At 35.6% G+C, this 17,014-nt stretch overlaps 1 protein-coding gene across 4 annotated transcripts in view; it reads left to right on the top strand.

The window, feature by feature from the left end:
* The first annotated feature begins 190 nt into the window (after window positions 1-190).
* Window positions 191-17,014, top strand: part of LOC138331234 (uncharacterized) — a 35,555-nt gene continuing 18,731 nt past the window's right edge. For 3 of the 4 annotated variants that reach the window (XM_069278727.1, XM_069278724.1, XM_069278726.1), the window contains exons 1-15: window positions 191-482; window positions 815-961; window positions 1,480-1,607; window positions 2,234-2,336; window positions 2,785-2,929; window positions 3,662-3,682; window positions 6,502-6,715; window positions 7,835-7,958; window positions 8,759-8,936; window positions 9,208-9,386; window positions 12,272-12,415; window positions 12,844-13,005; window positions 13,223-13,338; window positions 15,218-15,344; window positions 16,432-16,714. In XM_069278727.1, coding sequence (XP_069134828.1) covers window positions 336-482; window positions 815-961; window positions 1,480-1,607; window positions 2,234-2,336; window positions 2,785-2,929; window positions 3,662-3,682; window positions 6,502-6,715; window positions 7,835-7,958; window positions 8,759-8,936; window positions 9,208-9,386; window positions 12,272-12,415; window positions 12,844-13,005; window positions 13,223-13,338; window positions 15,218-15,344; window positions 16,432-16,714 — 2,218 coding nt within the window. In that variant the 5' untranslated portion in view covers window positions 191-335. The remainder of the gene's footprint in view (window positions 483-814; window positions 962-1,479; window positions 1,608-2,233; window positions 2,337-2,784; window positions 2,930-3,661; window positions 3,683-6,501; window positions 6,716-7,834; window positions 7,959-8,758; window positions 8,937-9,207; window positions 9,387-12,271; window positions 12,416-12,843; window positions 13,006-13,222; window positions 13,339-15,217; window positions 15,345-16,431; window positions 16,715-17,014) is intronic. The other variant, XM_069278725.1, reaches the window with a different exon arrangement.

Genomic DNA, 17,014 nt, shown 5'->3' with positions numbered 1-17,014 from the left:
TATTTGTAAGCTATCAAATAGTTTTTGCTTTTGATGTAAAAGTTGTTAATGATACTTATTATCCACAAATGCTTCCTCAGTGCTTGATTTTTAAATGAAATATAACTGATGTAGGTTATTTTTTTTAAAGATTTTTAAGCTTTTCCTTATTTTGATATTTTGCAGTATTTTTATTTAATTTTGTGAAATAGTAAAATATTTTTTGTTCGACTAGTGGTTTAAAGTTTGTCTACAAATAGATCAACTGGCAAAAAGATTTAAGTTAATATTTAATAAGAACAGGATATCTTAGGAAAATTATTCACCTTTAAAAGGTGTGAATATAAGCTAGAATCATGTCGAACAAAATGGGAGCGCCGAAGACAGGGCTCAGGGTCGAGTACCCTGACAACCCCGAGTTTGCGGAGCAGCGCCCTTTCTCTCAGGATTGGCTGAACTCCAGCTATCAACAGACACTACTTCCTGACGCTCCATGGCACAAGGTGGGTCTTAACACTGTGTTATAAGCACAGTTCTTGAACATCTTTTAACGACTCATTTCCACTTTAGGTTACTTTTCTTTAAAAATATAGTTTGTTTCATATAAACCATCGATAATATGTTAAATAAAAAATTATATAAAAAAAGGAAAAAAACAGGGGAGAAACTAAAATGATGAAAAAATGAGAGAAACACCGGTATTCCATATATAAAAATACAAATAGGAACGCAGAAAATAGTATAAAAATGTAATTAACAAGATCTTTAATTATAAAGAATTTTCTGTTGATCTTTTATACAGTTATATATCTCTTCAGATATTTAATTCTTGTAGATTGAGCACAAAATAGCTGAAGCTCTGGCCAAGAAAGTGTCTAAGCAGTTTAAGAAGCCAGAGAGGAAGGAAGCATTATTGGGAAGTCTAGGCAAGCAGTATGTGGCCAGCTACCTACCCGATGTGGAACCTAACCCACAGATTCTGGTAAATCCTAAGATTTTACATAGCACTGCATACAGGTAGGGAGGAAATATTTCTGCGGATTACAATCTGATAGAGGCCGCTATGTTGTTTTCTCAGAAAAATATAGCATTACATTCTTAAACACATAACAATCTGTACTACCCATATATGGCCACAAGGGCAGATAACTCTGTAATATGCAATTACAGAATGATGAAACCTGTCTTATCGACCTACTGTTTTAATTGATTTTCTGTCATATGTGGCCATATTTTTTCCTCTCAATGTTCTTTAGTATATCACTTATATGATTTAAGCAAGTCCCTGTTTATTGTGAAGCAATATTGTTCCTAGAGGTTTGTTTTCACACTGTTTTAATGTACATATTTGTTATATTAATCATCATTTATCAATTCATTTGCACTTTTTATGCTACTTTTCTCTAAACGTATAGTCTGTTTCATAAAGTTTAGATTAGTACTCTTATACAGATATGGAGAGTAATCACAATAGTTCGTTAACTTGTCGTCAAAACACAGGAACCTCCTGACATGCAGCCCTCAGAGAAAGCTATACTCATGAAAGAGGCCGAAGCCTATCTGACCAGTCAGCTGTACAAATGTGTGAAGGAGGAAGGATATGGGGACATGCTCTCTAACGCTGATGGGTAAGTTTGACAGGAAGTGAGTCTGATGGGTAAGTTTGACAGGAAGTGAGTCTGATGGGTAAGTTTGACAGGAAGTAAACTAGGGCCAATGGGTAAGTTTGACAGGAAGTAAAACTGGGGTGTGATGGGTAAATTTGATAGGAAGTAGAACTAGGTCTCAATAGGTAAGTTTGACAGGAAGTGGGTCTGATGAGTAAGTTTGACAGGAAGTATGAACTAGGCCTGATGGGTAAGTTTCACAGGAAGTAGAACTAGGTCTGATGGGTAAGTTTGACAGGAAGTGGGCCTGATGGGTAAGTTTGACAGGAAGTAGAACTAGGCCTGATGGGTAAGTTTGACAGGAAGTAGAACTAGGTCTGATGGGTAAGTTTGACACTAAATAGAACTTTCAGTAATTCTGACGTCATATTTGACATAATTTTTGTGACATTACTCATCGGAAGATAGGACTGATTGATGGTAAATCATACTTTTACCCACATCATTTTGGTGTATCTCGAAATGTTTATTGCCATGTTCATGTACCAGTATTCAAATTTGATATAAATTACCTGATCAGAAGTAAAAAAAAAAAAATTGTAAAGAGTAAATTAAGATAAATAAACCTGTTCTTTATCTTTATCCAGCAAAGCACCAAAAGGCGAATATGCAGAGTTCCTACAGCATTGTTTTAGTGTTTTCAACAAGGGCCTGGATCGAGAACTATACATTCAGGAGATGGACCTATCAGTAAGTTATAGCACTCATATTTTATCATAACTCTAACTCTCATGGTAATGGAGGGGGACAAAATGCATTCTTATACAATGTCCAATTCAATATGAACTGCCTTCAGGACCACACCACATATAATATGAAGCACAAGTATCTAAAGCGCTGTTAATAGTACTCCATTAAATTTACCGATGTCCAGTTAGCATTTGAACTCATATAATTGCCAACTAAATGCAGTTCAATGTTTAACATCAAAATATTGATAAATTAATAATGAATTCGTAATTGATTTGATTAAGATGATACATGTTAATTAGCCTAAGACTAAGATAAGATAAGGTTCGAGATGGTGTCATTGGTCCCTTATTCAAACCAACAGAGGGATTATTAGTTTTCTGTTAATCATTTCACTGTTAAACCCCTGTTTAGCTCAGCTAAATGATGTCTCATCTTCAATTTATAGAGAAAGAAGGTGAAGGAACTTCAAGCTGATTCCCAGTTGAGAAAGATGGTGAAACCAAGTCGTGTGAAGCCATCAACCACTGCATCCTCATCCTCGTCTCTTTCCTCAACTCCAAGCAGCAAACCAAACTCTGCTGCCATCAGAAGTAGGTCTACTACATTTTTCTATTACATATTTGTTTTCTTCATAGTTGTAAATTGATTCATTGAGTTGTATGAGGAAGAATTATGAATTTGCAAAAATATTGGTAATTCCAATTTCCAAGAAGACTAATGAAATCTGCCATATCATTTCACACAATTTGGGTAAAACTTAAAAAGTAATTGCACCAATGTTTATTTAAATTATTTAAAAAAATATTCAAAATTGGGGTTTTAACTTGTGAATTTGGAAGCGAGTTCTACAGAGCCACCACTCGCCGACTGAAATTCCTTGAACTTGTCCAATATTGGGTTTTTCAATATTAAGGCACTTATGTAATATCCTCTACATGTATATAAAAAGTTATGACCAATTCTATGCGTTAGATATCTATTAATTGTTGAGGTCAATATGATGTTATACTATCCTGGTAGAATGAGGGTCTTAGGAGACGACCTTCTGGAGCTCAAATGTTTGGGCAGTGCAAGGATCTCATGTACATCCTTGGGCAGTGTGACGTCTCAATAATAATATCGTCTTTATGTTTCTAAAAATGAAAACATTTAGTACAATCAAGTATTAGCCAAAGGAATCATCAATAAATCAGACCAAATTTAATGTTTAGCAATATATCAATCAATCAAACATTTTATAATGGGTATGATGGATATATAGTGTATCAGAGTTTTGTGATAATGATTGTAGCAGATATATAAGAATGATAAAACTTCCTTAGGTGATCCCCAGATGGTTGCTGGTAAGTCGGTATTTTTGAGGAGATTTGTCTGTGCTGTTTATATGTTAGCATCTTCAGACCCAGGTGAAATCATACTATCATTTTTATGCCCCTGGGTATATAGGCAATATTATCAAAAGTTCAAATAGAAATTTAGATAATTCACAGGCGAATGAAAGTGTATACAGTATAGGTCATTGGAACTTTTCTGTGAATTAAATCAAAGGATTTGTATTAATACAATTTGAAAACATACTTTTTGTGAATACATTGGGCTAACTGTAAGATAATACAAAAGATGCAGCCTCTGACAGATTCTGAATCTCAATACCAAATTTTAGCATTACAGATACTATAACTTTATAGAACATATTCGAAATAGCATTGCAGTTTTGCCTTAAGAATAAAACCTTAGATGGCCATTACCGTGCACTGTAATGATTTGAAATAAATTCCGACCAAGGTAGGATTGGAAACATAAACTTTTGATTGCTCCTGGCAAAACCATCAGATAATGATGAATTATGTTACGGATGACAAAATTGATGTAGTCTATTCTCCAGGATGAAATAAACGCTAGTGATTTTCACCTAGGTTAGAAAATGTAAATATTTAGTAAAAAGTGTGTAATAAATGTGTTATAGCTTTCCTTACAGCTAAATTTGATCTGTTCGAATAATAAATGTGTAATAGCTTTCCTTACAGCTAAACTTGATCTGTTCATGCTTCTGTGTCAAAAACAGCAAACTGAAGTTGATATTGATGTGATATAACATATTTTATATGCTGTGTTGTTTTGATGTCATAAAAGGTATATTAGGAATTGGTGTAAAGTGATGTTTTTGTATAATTTTAGAATCATAATTATATAAGCTACTAAAATTTGTTCTTGTGTGTGAAAGAAAGAATTTGATGCCATAATAACATGTTTTGAAAAAATGTGTTTTGTGAATATATTTTAATCTATTCTGAATTTGATTTTTCTTCTCAGATAAAATACTAACAGTGGGTGGCGAGACAAAATGTAAAGCATTTTGATGATTTTTGTAGGTCTAGATATTGATTGTACTGTAGCATGCTACACTACGACGAGATCACAAATCTACAAGTAATTGATGATATCGGTGTGTTTATAGTTCGTGTGATACATACAGAGCTCTATATGTTGTAGTTTTGTAGTGTATGTACAAAAAAACTGTCTTTACTGACCACTGACTTTACTGACCACTGACTTTACTGACCACTGACTTTACTGACCGCTGACTGTATGTACTGACCACTGACTTTGCTGACCACTGTCTTTACTGACCACTGACATGACTGACCACTGACTTTACTGACCACTGACTTAACTGGCCACTTACCTAACTGACCACTTACTTAACTGACCTCTGTGACTGACACTGACTTTACTGACCTCTCATTACTGTAACTGGCACTTACCTAACTGATGACCACTGACTTAACATGACCTCTGTGACTGGCCACTGACTTTACTGACCTCTCACTACTGTAACTGACCACTTACTTACTGTAACTGACCACTTACTTAACTGACCTCTGTGACTGATCGCTGACTTTACTGGCCACTTACTTAAAGGCCCACTACCTTTCCGGAGCAAAATATAAAGATTTCTTAAAAACATTAATTACCTCAGAAAATATCTACCGATGGCCTAAATGAGGTTACAACACCAAACATATGCAAGATTTCCTGCGTAATATTTGAAAACAGTGGAGAGTCATTTCGCTGTTTTACCGTCTGCCGCAGTGATAGTCAACAACCGCGCGGTATTCATGACGACAGGGGAAAACATAAGACGACCCGCGTTATGAAAATTAACATTTTATTTATTTTAATTAAATTGTTTAGGAGGTGATAATAAGTGTAGTATTTACGCAAAGTTAATAACTTTTGCCACTCGACAAAATTATTAATCTCGTTTTACATTCCCATTTTAAAAATCAAAAACCGTTTCGGAAAGGTAGTGGGCCTTTAACTGACCTCTGTGATTGACCACTGACTTTACTGGCCACTGTCTTAACTTACCACTAATCATGACTTTATAACTGACCATTGGCTTAACTGACCACTCACTTTACCAATCTCTGACTTTATTGAGAATGACCCATGACTTTATTCTGATCACTGACTGTACCGACCACAGGTATCAGAGTGATTGTTTGGTAGACTCTGTGCTAGAATCATATATTTTAAATCACAAATCACCTAGATGTTATGTTTTATGCAATAGCCATCAATTTGTTCTTTTTCTTGCAAAAGAAACCAACTTGAAAAATGAGTTCGTTTGGTGCTTCATCTTATTTTCAGGATATGTACTGATAAAATATTGATTGTAAAAAATGATTTTTTTTGACAAATAGTCTGTTCATATTAATACACATGAATGTCCATTAAAGTTTTAATTGAAATGTTGTTTTACATATACCTGACAGTGTATGATGTTTTACTTGAATTTGTAGGTGTTTGTTGGAATATTGACTTTTGAGGAAATGTTAAAGAGTTTCTATGATTTAATAGTTTAGTCTTGTAGAACATTAATTACATATAAGTTGCTATTAAAAAAGTAGTTTATGAATAAACCATTTATCCATGTGTTTTCTATCTAAATTGATGAAAATAATTATTTAACGAGCCTTTAAAACAGAGATTCTTGAAAAAATCTTATAAACTATACATTGGGTTATTATAAAAAAAATTCTTAAAGTGTTAGTACTAGATGCAGATTCAGTATATATTAATCAAAACGCTACTCATATAATTATATTTTGCATAATTACAATAAAACATTTTGATGTTTATAATTGCTCTTTTACAGCAATGGTACAGAAAGTTGAGGGTGACCCTCCCCCACTGTGGGGGGTCCAGAGCGACGCCATTGGCCTGGCTGTCATGGCGATATTAGAAAGAGATCCCCGCAAGTTTGACCACGTCGCTGGTCGAATGCACGGGCGTCAGTTGCCCGGGACACTACGAACACACATGTGGGCTGATGTATTGTTCAGGGAGGAGCGGAAACGTTTGTCAGAAGGGTAAATATATATTTTGTTTACTGCATATTATTTTTATGTGGGTCGAAATTTTTGCGATTTTAATTACTGTATTCGCCGAAACTAGCGCCCAGGGCACTTAAATAATTTGCAATAAAGGGGGATACTTATTAATGAATCAAAATGTAAGTTGTGGATGAAAAAAGTCAGCCAAATTTTAAATCTTTCTGCACTCCTGGTACAATAATTTGTAACAGTAAACATGTCTATGCCTTTTATCCTTTGAGATGCCTTATCATGTCGTGATTAACATGTAAAAGACTTACTAGTCTGTTATATTACATAACTAATTACTATCTTACTACTATAATATTATTCAGTCTATTAATGAATTATCTCCCTTGTACAATTATATTATATATATATATAAAATTACCAATTTGAAATTTATTCCCAAACTTATATAATTATCCATAAGAGTATAATACTTGGCATATTAATAGTATTAATAAAATCCTTTTGTTACATACCAAATTTGTTTAATTAAGATGTTGTTTAATCAACTTATTACATGTATATACTTTAATTTGATTATAGTTTCTGGCTAGGAAAGGGCTTATATAGGCATAGCCTGTTGCCCAATCCTTTTGATTGATTCAATAAAATTGGTTGAAATGAAAAGACTCACAAGTTCATGAAATGTGGGATACAATGCTGATGTTACAGGCATCACATGTTGTAAAATATTATTAAACACATGGGATTTGGGCATTTATACAACTTCAACTCTTGTTCAGAAAAAGAGAGGGGCGCTTAATACAGTCAATATGGTATTATATGATAATTGAATTTTAGTTGGGGGGAAATTAGAAAAAACATTAAACTTATTTTCACAGCGACCTAATTTTGAATTTTCATGACTATTGTGTAAATATTTTTTACAAAGATTTAATTTCACGATTTAGCTACTTGCTTGTGAAATATGTGAAATTCAATTGCACACAATAATTAATTGATTTATAGTATGGGTTTAAGTAAAAAATTGTTGTTCAAGATGTATGAGTCTATACTTCTTAAATGTTGGTTTATGTAAAATCAAGAAATACAATTTGATTGAACAATATTTTGTGTATTATTGTGATGATTTGTATATATTTACAGTAACCTGGAGCGTGTATTACGCGAGCGTTTTGCCAAAGCGGTGGCGAGAGGTGTACACGATTTGAGAATCTCAAGGGCTACCAATACCCCTATAGCTGGCCTCATAGAAAATGCTGTTGTCGAGGTAGGCTTTAGTAACGCATCTTTGAATCATAAAGAGAATTCCACATGAGTGCCTATATAAACATTGACTAACAGACCTCTGAAGTATACATCTATTCATAGACAAATTCCTCTGTAGTGGTAATTCTTAAAATGTAATCTGCTACTGGTGCATTCTTTGTTTTTTTTTTTTTTTTTTTCTGTGGTTGGGGGGGGGGCATAATGGCATAAAAAAAAATTAATACTAGTGTTACTCATGTCTGTCCCATCACGTCCCAACATGTCCTGTGGAGGTAGGGGTATTTATGTCGTACAAACATTTACAGTTCATGAATATTTTCCAACTGAATAACAATGCAAGATATTGCCTTGTAAATTTAGAATCAGATTCGTAATAAACATGTACACTAAAAGAATACAGCTTAATGTTATTTTTGTAGTTTCTCCTCATAGAGGCATGTTGCTAGTGTTGCCTGTACTATCTTATTCCATCTTGTTATAAAATGTCATGATAGTTTCATTAAATGATTGATTAGGAACGGCCAGATAGTAACATTATTGGATGAGTCAGTAATATCATCACGATGGCCAAGTGGTTCAGATGTCTCGACATATTACCACAAGCCCTCCACCTCTGGGTCGCCAGTTCAAATACTGTGTGGGGCAGTTGCTAGGTATGTCTGACCACTGGTCGGTGGTTTTTCTCCCAGTTCTCTGGTTTTTATCCACCTCCTAAACACGATATGTTCTTGACTGACCCCGGCTATTAATAGAATGTGAAACCAATCATGCATAATCATTATCCGATGCCTGTATTTTCAGACCTACAACAAGACAACTGGTATGGTGGCGTTCCGCACCAACGAACACATGATCGAGGCGAGCCGCACACTCAACATTCTCTACACATACGATCGAAGCTATGAGCCGTACCTGATTCACTGGCTGTTCCCTCTACAGGTCAGCTTCCAACAGGAGTCCAATAAACCCACTGAAAAAGGTACAGTTTTTGTTATGGATGGGTTGGTGGGGAGTTTATACCAACTTAGTTATAAAACCATGCACTTTATTTACATAGCAGGCCCATTGACACTGTGAAAGCATTTGATCCATGCGTGCATGTTTTAATTCTGTAGTTTGCAGATGTTTTTAATGCTTCAAACTGATGTAATTTAGTTTCTAAATTTCTAATTTTATCCCTAAATGTTCTTTTTCTTATTAATAAAAGTATTTTACCCTAATATCCACTCCAATGTTCCACTCTCTTACAGGCCAACATGTGTACGAGTTAGCAATGTACCTGGACCTCTTGAACAACTCCTGCTTCCCCACGTGGATCCAAGTGTTCGCCATCGCCGAGACCGTTATGAACATTCTGAGTCAGGCTGATCCAGATATGTTCACCCACCTTAAGGCGATCGCTACCACCAACATCAAGATCAACAAAAAGGTACACGATAATAAACACGCTGCTCTACTTCTTTTCTCACAAATGATACGAGTGATTTTATTTTAGATGTACCATGTTATAGATTGCGTGTATCCATTCACTGTGATTTTGCATGAAATTAATTTTCATAGTATTTTGCAAACAAGTTATTCAGCTACTAACTAATATTCATGTGCAGTTAAATTTTGCATATTTCAAATTCACTGGCAAGTAGAAATCGTGAAATTAAATTACCAACGAAAAAAGCATCAGGCATAGTCACAGTGTATAACTTGATAACTCTTAATTGTGAAATTAAAAAAAAATAGCATAAATATTGTATTATAGAAATGTCCATGTTTTCCATTATCTAATTACTTCAATTAAAGTGATATAACCATGATATATATTACAGGAGTTTCTAGTCCTGATCAGCTGATCAGCGTAGAGAAGGCCAGCGTAGAGAAGGCCTTCGATTAAAGTGATATAACTTTGTATATTACAGGAGTTTCTAGTCCAGCTGATCAGCATAGAGAGGCCTTTGATTAAAGTGATATAACTTTGTATATTACAGGAGTTTCTAGTCCAGCTGATCAGCGTAGAGAAGGCCTTTGATTAAAGTGATATAACTTTGTATATTACAGGAGTTTCTAGTCCAGCTGATCAGCGTAGAGAAGGCCTTCGATTAAAGTGATATAACTTTGTATATTACAGGAGTTTCTAGTCCAGCTGATCAGCGTAGAGAAGGCCTTTGATTAAAGTGATATAACTTTGTATATTACAGGAGTTTCTAGTCCAGCTGATCAGCGTAGAGAAGGCCTTTGATTAAAGTGATATAACTTTGTAAATTACAGAAGTTTCTAGTCCAGCTGATCAGCGTAGAGAAGGCCTTTGATTAAAGTGATATAACTTTGTATATTACAGGAGTTTTCTAGTCCAGCTGATCAGCGTAGAGAAGGCCTTTGATTAAAGTGATATAACTTTGTATTATTACAGGAGTTTCTAGTCCAGCTGATCAGCGTAGAGAAGGCCTTTGATTAAAGTGATATAACTTTGTATATTACAGGAGTTTCTAGTCCAGCTGATCAGCGTAGAGAAGGCCTTTGATTAAAGTGATATAACTATGTATATTACAAGGAGTTTCTAGTCCAGCTGATCAGCGTAGAGAAGGCCTTTGATTAAAGTGATATAACTTTGTATATTACAGGAGTTTCTAGTCCAGCTGATCAGCGTAGAGAAGGCCTTTGATTAAAGTGATATAACTTTGTATATTACAGGAGTTTCTAGTCCAGCTGATCAGTGTGGCGAAGGCCTTCGATTAAAGTGATATAACTTTGTATATTACAGGAGTTTCTAGTCCAGCTGATCAGCGTAGAGAAGGCCTTTGATTAAAGTGATATAACTTTGTATATTACAGGAGTTTCTAGTCCAGCTGATCAGCGTAGAAGAAGGCCTTCGATTAAAGTGATATAACTTTGTATATTACAGGAGTTTTCTAGTCCAGCTGATCAGCGTAGAGAAGGCCTTTTGATTAAAGTGTTATAACTTTGTATATTACAGGAGTTTCTAGTCCAGCTGATCAGCGTAGAGAAGGCCTTCGATTAAAGTGATATAACTATGTATATTACAGGAGTTTCTTGTCCAGCTGATCAGCGTAGAGAAGGCCTTCGATTAAAGTGATATAACTTTGTATATTACAGGAGTTTCTAGTCCAGCTGATCAGCGTAGAGAAGGCCTTTGATTAAAGTGATATAACTTTGTATATTACAGGAGTTTCTAGTCCAGCTGATCAGCGTAGAGAAGGCCTTTGATTAAAGTGTTATAACTTTGTATATTACAGGAGTTTCTAGTCCAGCTGATCAGCGTAGAGAAGGCCTTCGATTAAAGTGATATAACTTTGTATATGACAGGAGTTTCTAGTCCAGCTGATCAGTGTGGCGAAGGCCTTCGATTAAAGTGATATAACTTTGTATATTACAGGAGTTTCTAGTCCAGCTGATCAGCGTAGAGAAGGCCTTTGATTAAAGTGATATAACTTTGTATATTACAGGAGTTTCTAGTCCAGCTGATCAGCGTAGAGAAGGCCTTTGATTAAAGTGATATAACTTTGTATATTACAGGAGTTTCTAGTCCAGCTGATCAGCGTAGAGAAGGCCTTTGATTAAAGTGATATAACTTTGTATATTACAGGAGTTTCTAGTCCAGATCTGATCAGCGTAGAAGAAGGCTTATCGATTAAAGTGATATAACTATGTATATTACAGGAGTTTCTAGTCCAGCTGATCAGCGTCATTATCGAGAAGGCCTTCGATTAAAGTGATATAACTTTGTTATATTACACGGAGTTTCTAGTCCAGCGATCAGCGTAGAGAAGGCCTTTGATTAAAGTGTTATAAACTTTGTATATTACAGGAGTTTCTAGTCCAGCTGATCAGCGTAGAGAAGGCCTTCGATTAAAGTGATATAACTATGTATATTACAGGAGTTTCTAGTCCAGCTGATCAGCGTAGAGAAGGCCTTCGATTAAAGTGATATTAACTTTGTATATTACAGGAGAGTTTCTAGTCCAGCTGATCAGCGTAGAGAATAGGCCTTTGATTAAAAGTGTTATAACTTAGTATATTACAGGAGTTTCTAGTCCAGCTGATCAGCGTAGAGAAGGCCTTCGATTAAAGTGATATAAACTTTGTATATGACAGGAGTTTTCTAGTCCAGCTGATCAGTGTGGCGAAGGCCTTCGATTAAAGTGATATATACTTTGTATATTACAGGAGTTTCTAGTCCAGCTGATCAACGTAGAGAAGGCCTTCGATTAAAGTGATATAACTTTGATTAAACAGGAGTTTCTAGTCCAGCTGATCAGAGAGAAGGCCTTCATTAAAGTGATATAACTATGTATATTACAGGAGTTTCTAGTCCAGCTGATCAGCGTAGAGAAGGCCAAAGCGGAGGAACTTCTGAAGGCCACACCCGGCAGTAAACGAGAGGAGAACATGAACTCTGAACTCCTCGCAGATCCACTCATCTTCCTCCGTCGCTGGATAGGCGAGGTTTGACCTTAAAATTCTCAAATATTTCTCGATCAGTAAAGCAGTTATGCACTAAAATAGAGGGTAAAATAGAGAAAGGCGAGGTTTGGCCTTCTAATTTTTTTTTTAATTTTTCTTGAGCAGTAAAATAGAGTTATGCTATGGAACAAATATTGTGTGTTTTTCTTTTGAAGAATTACAGATTTTTGATAAAGCAGAATAGTTGCAATTTCTGCATTTGATTTTCAGTTATGTAAATTAGGTATCTACGCGGGTTCATTGATTAGCATACTCATTAAGAAACTTATAGAATTATATTGGCTACAAACATCCACGCTATAAACACCGGAGAACATCAGCAAACCCTTCAATGATCTTAGCTAATGATAGAATATTTTGACATGATAAATCCAAACAAATTGTAAATTTGATCATGACATGAATTTCAGGGCTTTGTTAGTGTACTGGACACACCAGGGATTATGTATGTATGGGATCAGTTATTCCTACAAGGCTGGCAGCCGTCCGTTCTCCAGAACTTCGCCATGGCCATTTTAATGCTGCTCAAACACAAGTTCATGAAGGCGAGGGATTACACTGGGATGAAGGAGGTGAGAGAGGCTACAGGGGATGTTTTAAGTCAGAATAGCTATATAGGGTGGTGTTAAAAGCTGGGACAGGATATTTCTGAAAAGGTCAAAAATCTGTTTTATCTGAAAATTAAGAATTGATCGAAGCTCTTATTTATATACTTTAATAAATATATGGCGTCACAATCAATACCCCAAGTGGTTTAAAGGAATGACTATTATTGATTCTGTGTTGTAGGTGTTTTTCTTTGAGCCATGTAAGCTGTATACAGTTGATATCCAAATGGCCTGGATTCATCTGGAGAGTGGAAAAGATCTGACGGAAATCCCCTACCTCAACCGTCAACGTCCTGTGTATGTATATCTAATAATTTTTAGTTCAATGGTTGACTTTATTATCATAACTGTTCGGTGTCACAAATTACATTAATTTTTTTTTTTTCTAGGCAAGAGTTATAGTATTTTCAGTTTTACATACAGCCAAATCTGTTTACAAACACCACCCAATGGTCAAAGAGAATGTTGTATAGCCAAGTAGTTTTTATATACAGGTCAAGCTTTTAGTTCAATAATCCAAATGGTGAGGATAAGACCCCCTCTTCCCTCCCCCAGGGACCTGAGGGATGGGCCGGGGCCAGATGGGGTCAATCTGGGTATTTCCATGTAAATGACCCCCCCCCCCCCCCACCTCCCCCAGGTACCTGAGGGATAGGACCAAAAGGGTCAATCTAGCTATTTCCATGTAAATAATGACTTCTTATTTGAAACTAAATATTGAATAACACTCATATTGCATTGATAAGATCTTTATGGGATGAGGATCAAAACTTATACAAATGGTGGGGCTTTCCCTGAGTGTGTCAATTTGGCTATTTCTACAACTTCTTATTGAAACTATGCATTGAATAGTTTTTGTAGTCATATTGAACTGATGGCATCCATATGTGTTGGTGATTCAAAATTTTACAAACTGTGGGAGTGACAACCCACTCCCTCCCCACCCTACCCCCCACCACCACCACCCCCTTCCAATGGCCTGGGAGGGGTCAATTTGGCAATTTCCAATTGTAAGAGTTTAATTCATATATTACAGAAATTATGATAAATTAGATATGAATTTACTAAAGATCATAACTGCCAAATATCTACCGTAATCATTGTATTGCTCTTGAAGGCTCATCAGAGTGTGTAGATTGCTATCTATTAAAGACCCTGACAATGGGATATACACAGTTCTGGTGTACTCTGTTTACAGTTGGGCATACATTGTACTTAGTCATACGTTATTATACAAACCATACTCTTCACGTTTTGTTAGAATCCAATATCTCCTCAAATTAAAATGGGTGTAAAAGAATCGAAAAATGAACACCAGTTTCGATATATTTACCTTAGCAGGTAAGTGAAATTTCATCACGAGTGTACTTTAGTTCTAAATCTAGCAATGATTTGGGTGTCCATGTTTTAATGCAATATAGAGACTTATCTTGTGTATATACAGATATATATATACACATGGGTCTTCAAGGCAGAGTTATACATATTCTGCTTTCTGTATTTATTCCCTTTGCAAGTTGGGGGGGGGGATATACTGGAATCGGGTTGTCCGTCTGTCTGTCTGTAGACACAATTTTGTCCCGCAAACTCCTGAACTACTTGAAAGATTTTGATTAAATTTGGTACACAGAACCCCAACATAAAAGGGAGTTGATTAAACTATATAGGGTTCTGCAATGGCACTCATTAATGGTGTTATTACTAAATATGTGCAGCAGGGGTATCAGTTGGCCACTCTGGCGACAGTTCTAGTTCATTTTACTCCATCTTGAAATCTATGCATGGTATAATGCATTGTATTGTCAAACTTGTCTACAAAGGCCACTCAAGGGACAAGGGAAAAGTGGTCTCTATGGCCATTTGGAACTCAAAGAATGTTGTCTTAATAAACAGGTGGTCTTTATATAGAGGATTCACTAAGGCAGGTTTCACTGTAATCAAGTCACAGTGGAATTTAACTAGGTCAAAGTTCAATTTAATTAGGCCACAGTGGAATGTACATTAATAGTGAGGTCAATTTGTGTTGAAAAAAAATGAAATAAAAAAAAATATAAAGTTGTAAAATTCTTCACATAAGATAAAAACTGTAAAGTTGTAAATGAACTTTTTTTTGCTATTTTAAGAAATACTTTCATTAAGTGAATTCAGCTGATCTGATTTTGCTTTTTTGTTACAGGACACCAGCATCACGCCTCAGTGGTGGTGTTTCCATCGCCAGTCCCACTGTCCCTGGATTCCTCCAGTCGTTTGGTATCAAGGACATTAGTCTGAAGCTGGTTATCCCATCAAATGCTGTGTCTAATGTAAGTACCTGTGTATCAGTCTATGTGTAATAGGGGTGTAACAATACATCGGTCTATCGATATATTGCAATTGTATGCTTCTCAACTCTATCAATCGATGGCAATTTCAAAAAGTCAATAACAATCGCCGATAGTATGCCAAACTATCGATAGTTTCAATAGTCAGATATTTTTCTGTAACTTGGGCTAAAATCATGTACTCACAGAGGTTTCATACAGTAACAGACTAACAGTCATGATAAAATGTCACTTTTCCATACTATTCAATCCAAACGCAAACACCGACAATGTTCTCAATCACGATCTTCATTGCGTTTGAGTTGGTACTGACGCTAGCAGGTAAATGTACATCATGCCGGCCAATTTATCGACCGGATTGTCATGGAATTCAGTGTGCAATACTATCACAATACTATTGCAATTGTATTCTGCAATAGTTGAACTATCACAATAGTGTTTCACTCGATAGCAATAGTATTGCAATAGTTAAAATTGTAAGCGATAGTCACCCCTAATGTGTAATGTGCTTTTGGTGTCCAAGTTCAGTGAACTGAAATACCTGTTATCGAAAAGCCAACGAATGAAAGTAAAATGACCTTTCAGTAAAGCTTATTATTGTGAGATATTGACAAATGAGCAAACATTTCTCCCCACAGTAAAATATAAATGAGTAAATAACGAAATTTTCTCCCACAGAGTTAACCAACTGTACAGTAACTTGAGCATATTGTCTTATACATAAAAAATTGAAATATAACTGAAATGATACAAAGAAAATAATAAAAATTATCAAGAAATGCCTGATATGTAAAATGTAGTAGCACTTTAGATTTGAGGGATGTATATTTCACAGTTTCGTTATGAAACATATTTGCAGGGTTTTAATTTTGGGGTATACCAATTGCTCTAAATGCATTATTAGCTAAATTAGCATATTAACAGTTTTGAAATTAAAAGAATTTCACTGGTGTTTTGCCTTTGCAAATTTCAGGAAAACTGTAAATAAAGCAAGAATAAATACCCCGCAAAATTTATCCACTATACCGTATATAATATCACCATTTCATGTCCTTTTTTCTTTCGACAGGAATCGTGGTTGAATCACTTGATGGCGGCTGAAATGCAACTGCATGTGTCCATCTACTTCGGAAGCATCAAGCTTCGTTCCCGTATGTCAATGCACCCAGCATACACGTCTGTGCAGACTAAAGATATGTACAAAAACCTGTTGTATGAGATGCACTTCCCACAGGACAAGTTTGTGTACGAGAGTATCGATATTTCCCAGTACGACGTAGAACGGGAACTTGGGGCACACCCATATGCCCTTATAAGGGTAGAGTACAAGAAACCAGCGTCTAACCAATCAGGTGTGTCTATCTTTGTGATGAGTTGGGTTTAAATCCTTGTAGTCTACGCAATATGAATAGACAATTTATTGGTTTACACCAAATATTTGTGTGTTTTAATTTTAAGGATACAGTGGAACTTCCCAAAACCGAACCTTCTCAAAACCGATCACCTCTAGAAACCGAACATGGATGTCATGTACGGAATGAATTCCTTTTTATTAATAGTATATAAAACTTCCCAAAACCGATCCCTCCCAATTCCGAGAGCAGAATAGTCAAATGTAACTAAAATACACTTCTGAAAACCGGCCTTACCTG

The sequence above is a fragment of the Argopecten irradians genome, chromosome 9, assembly GCF_041381155.1.
Source record: "Argopecten irradians isolate NY chromosome 9, Ai_NY, whole genome shotgun sequence".
Lineage (NCBI taxonomy): Eukaryota > Metazoa > Mollusca > Bivalvia > Pectinida > Pectinidae > Argopecten > Argopecten irradians.
This window is presented reverse-complemented; position numbering and strand designations above follow the sequence as displayed.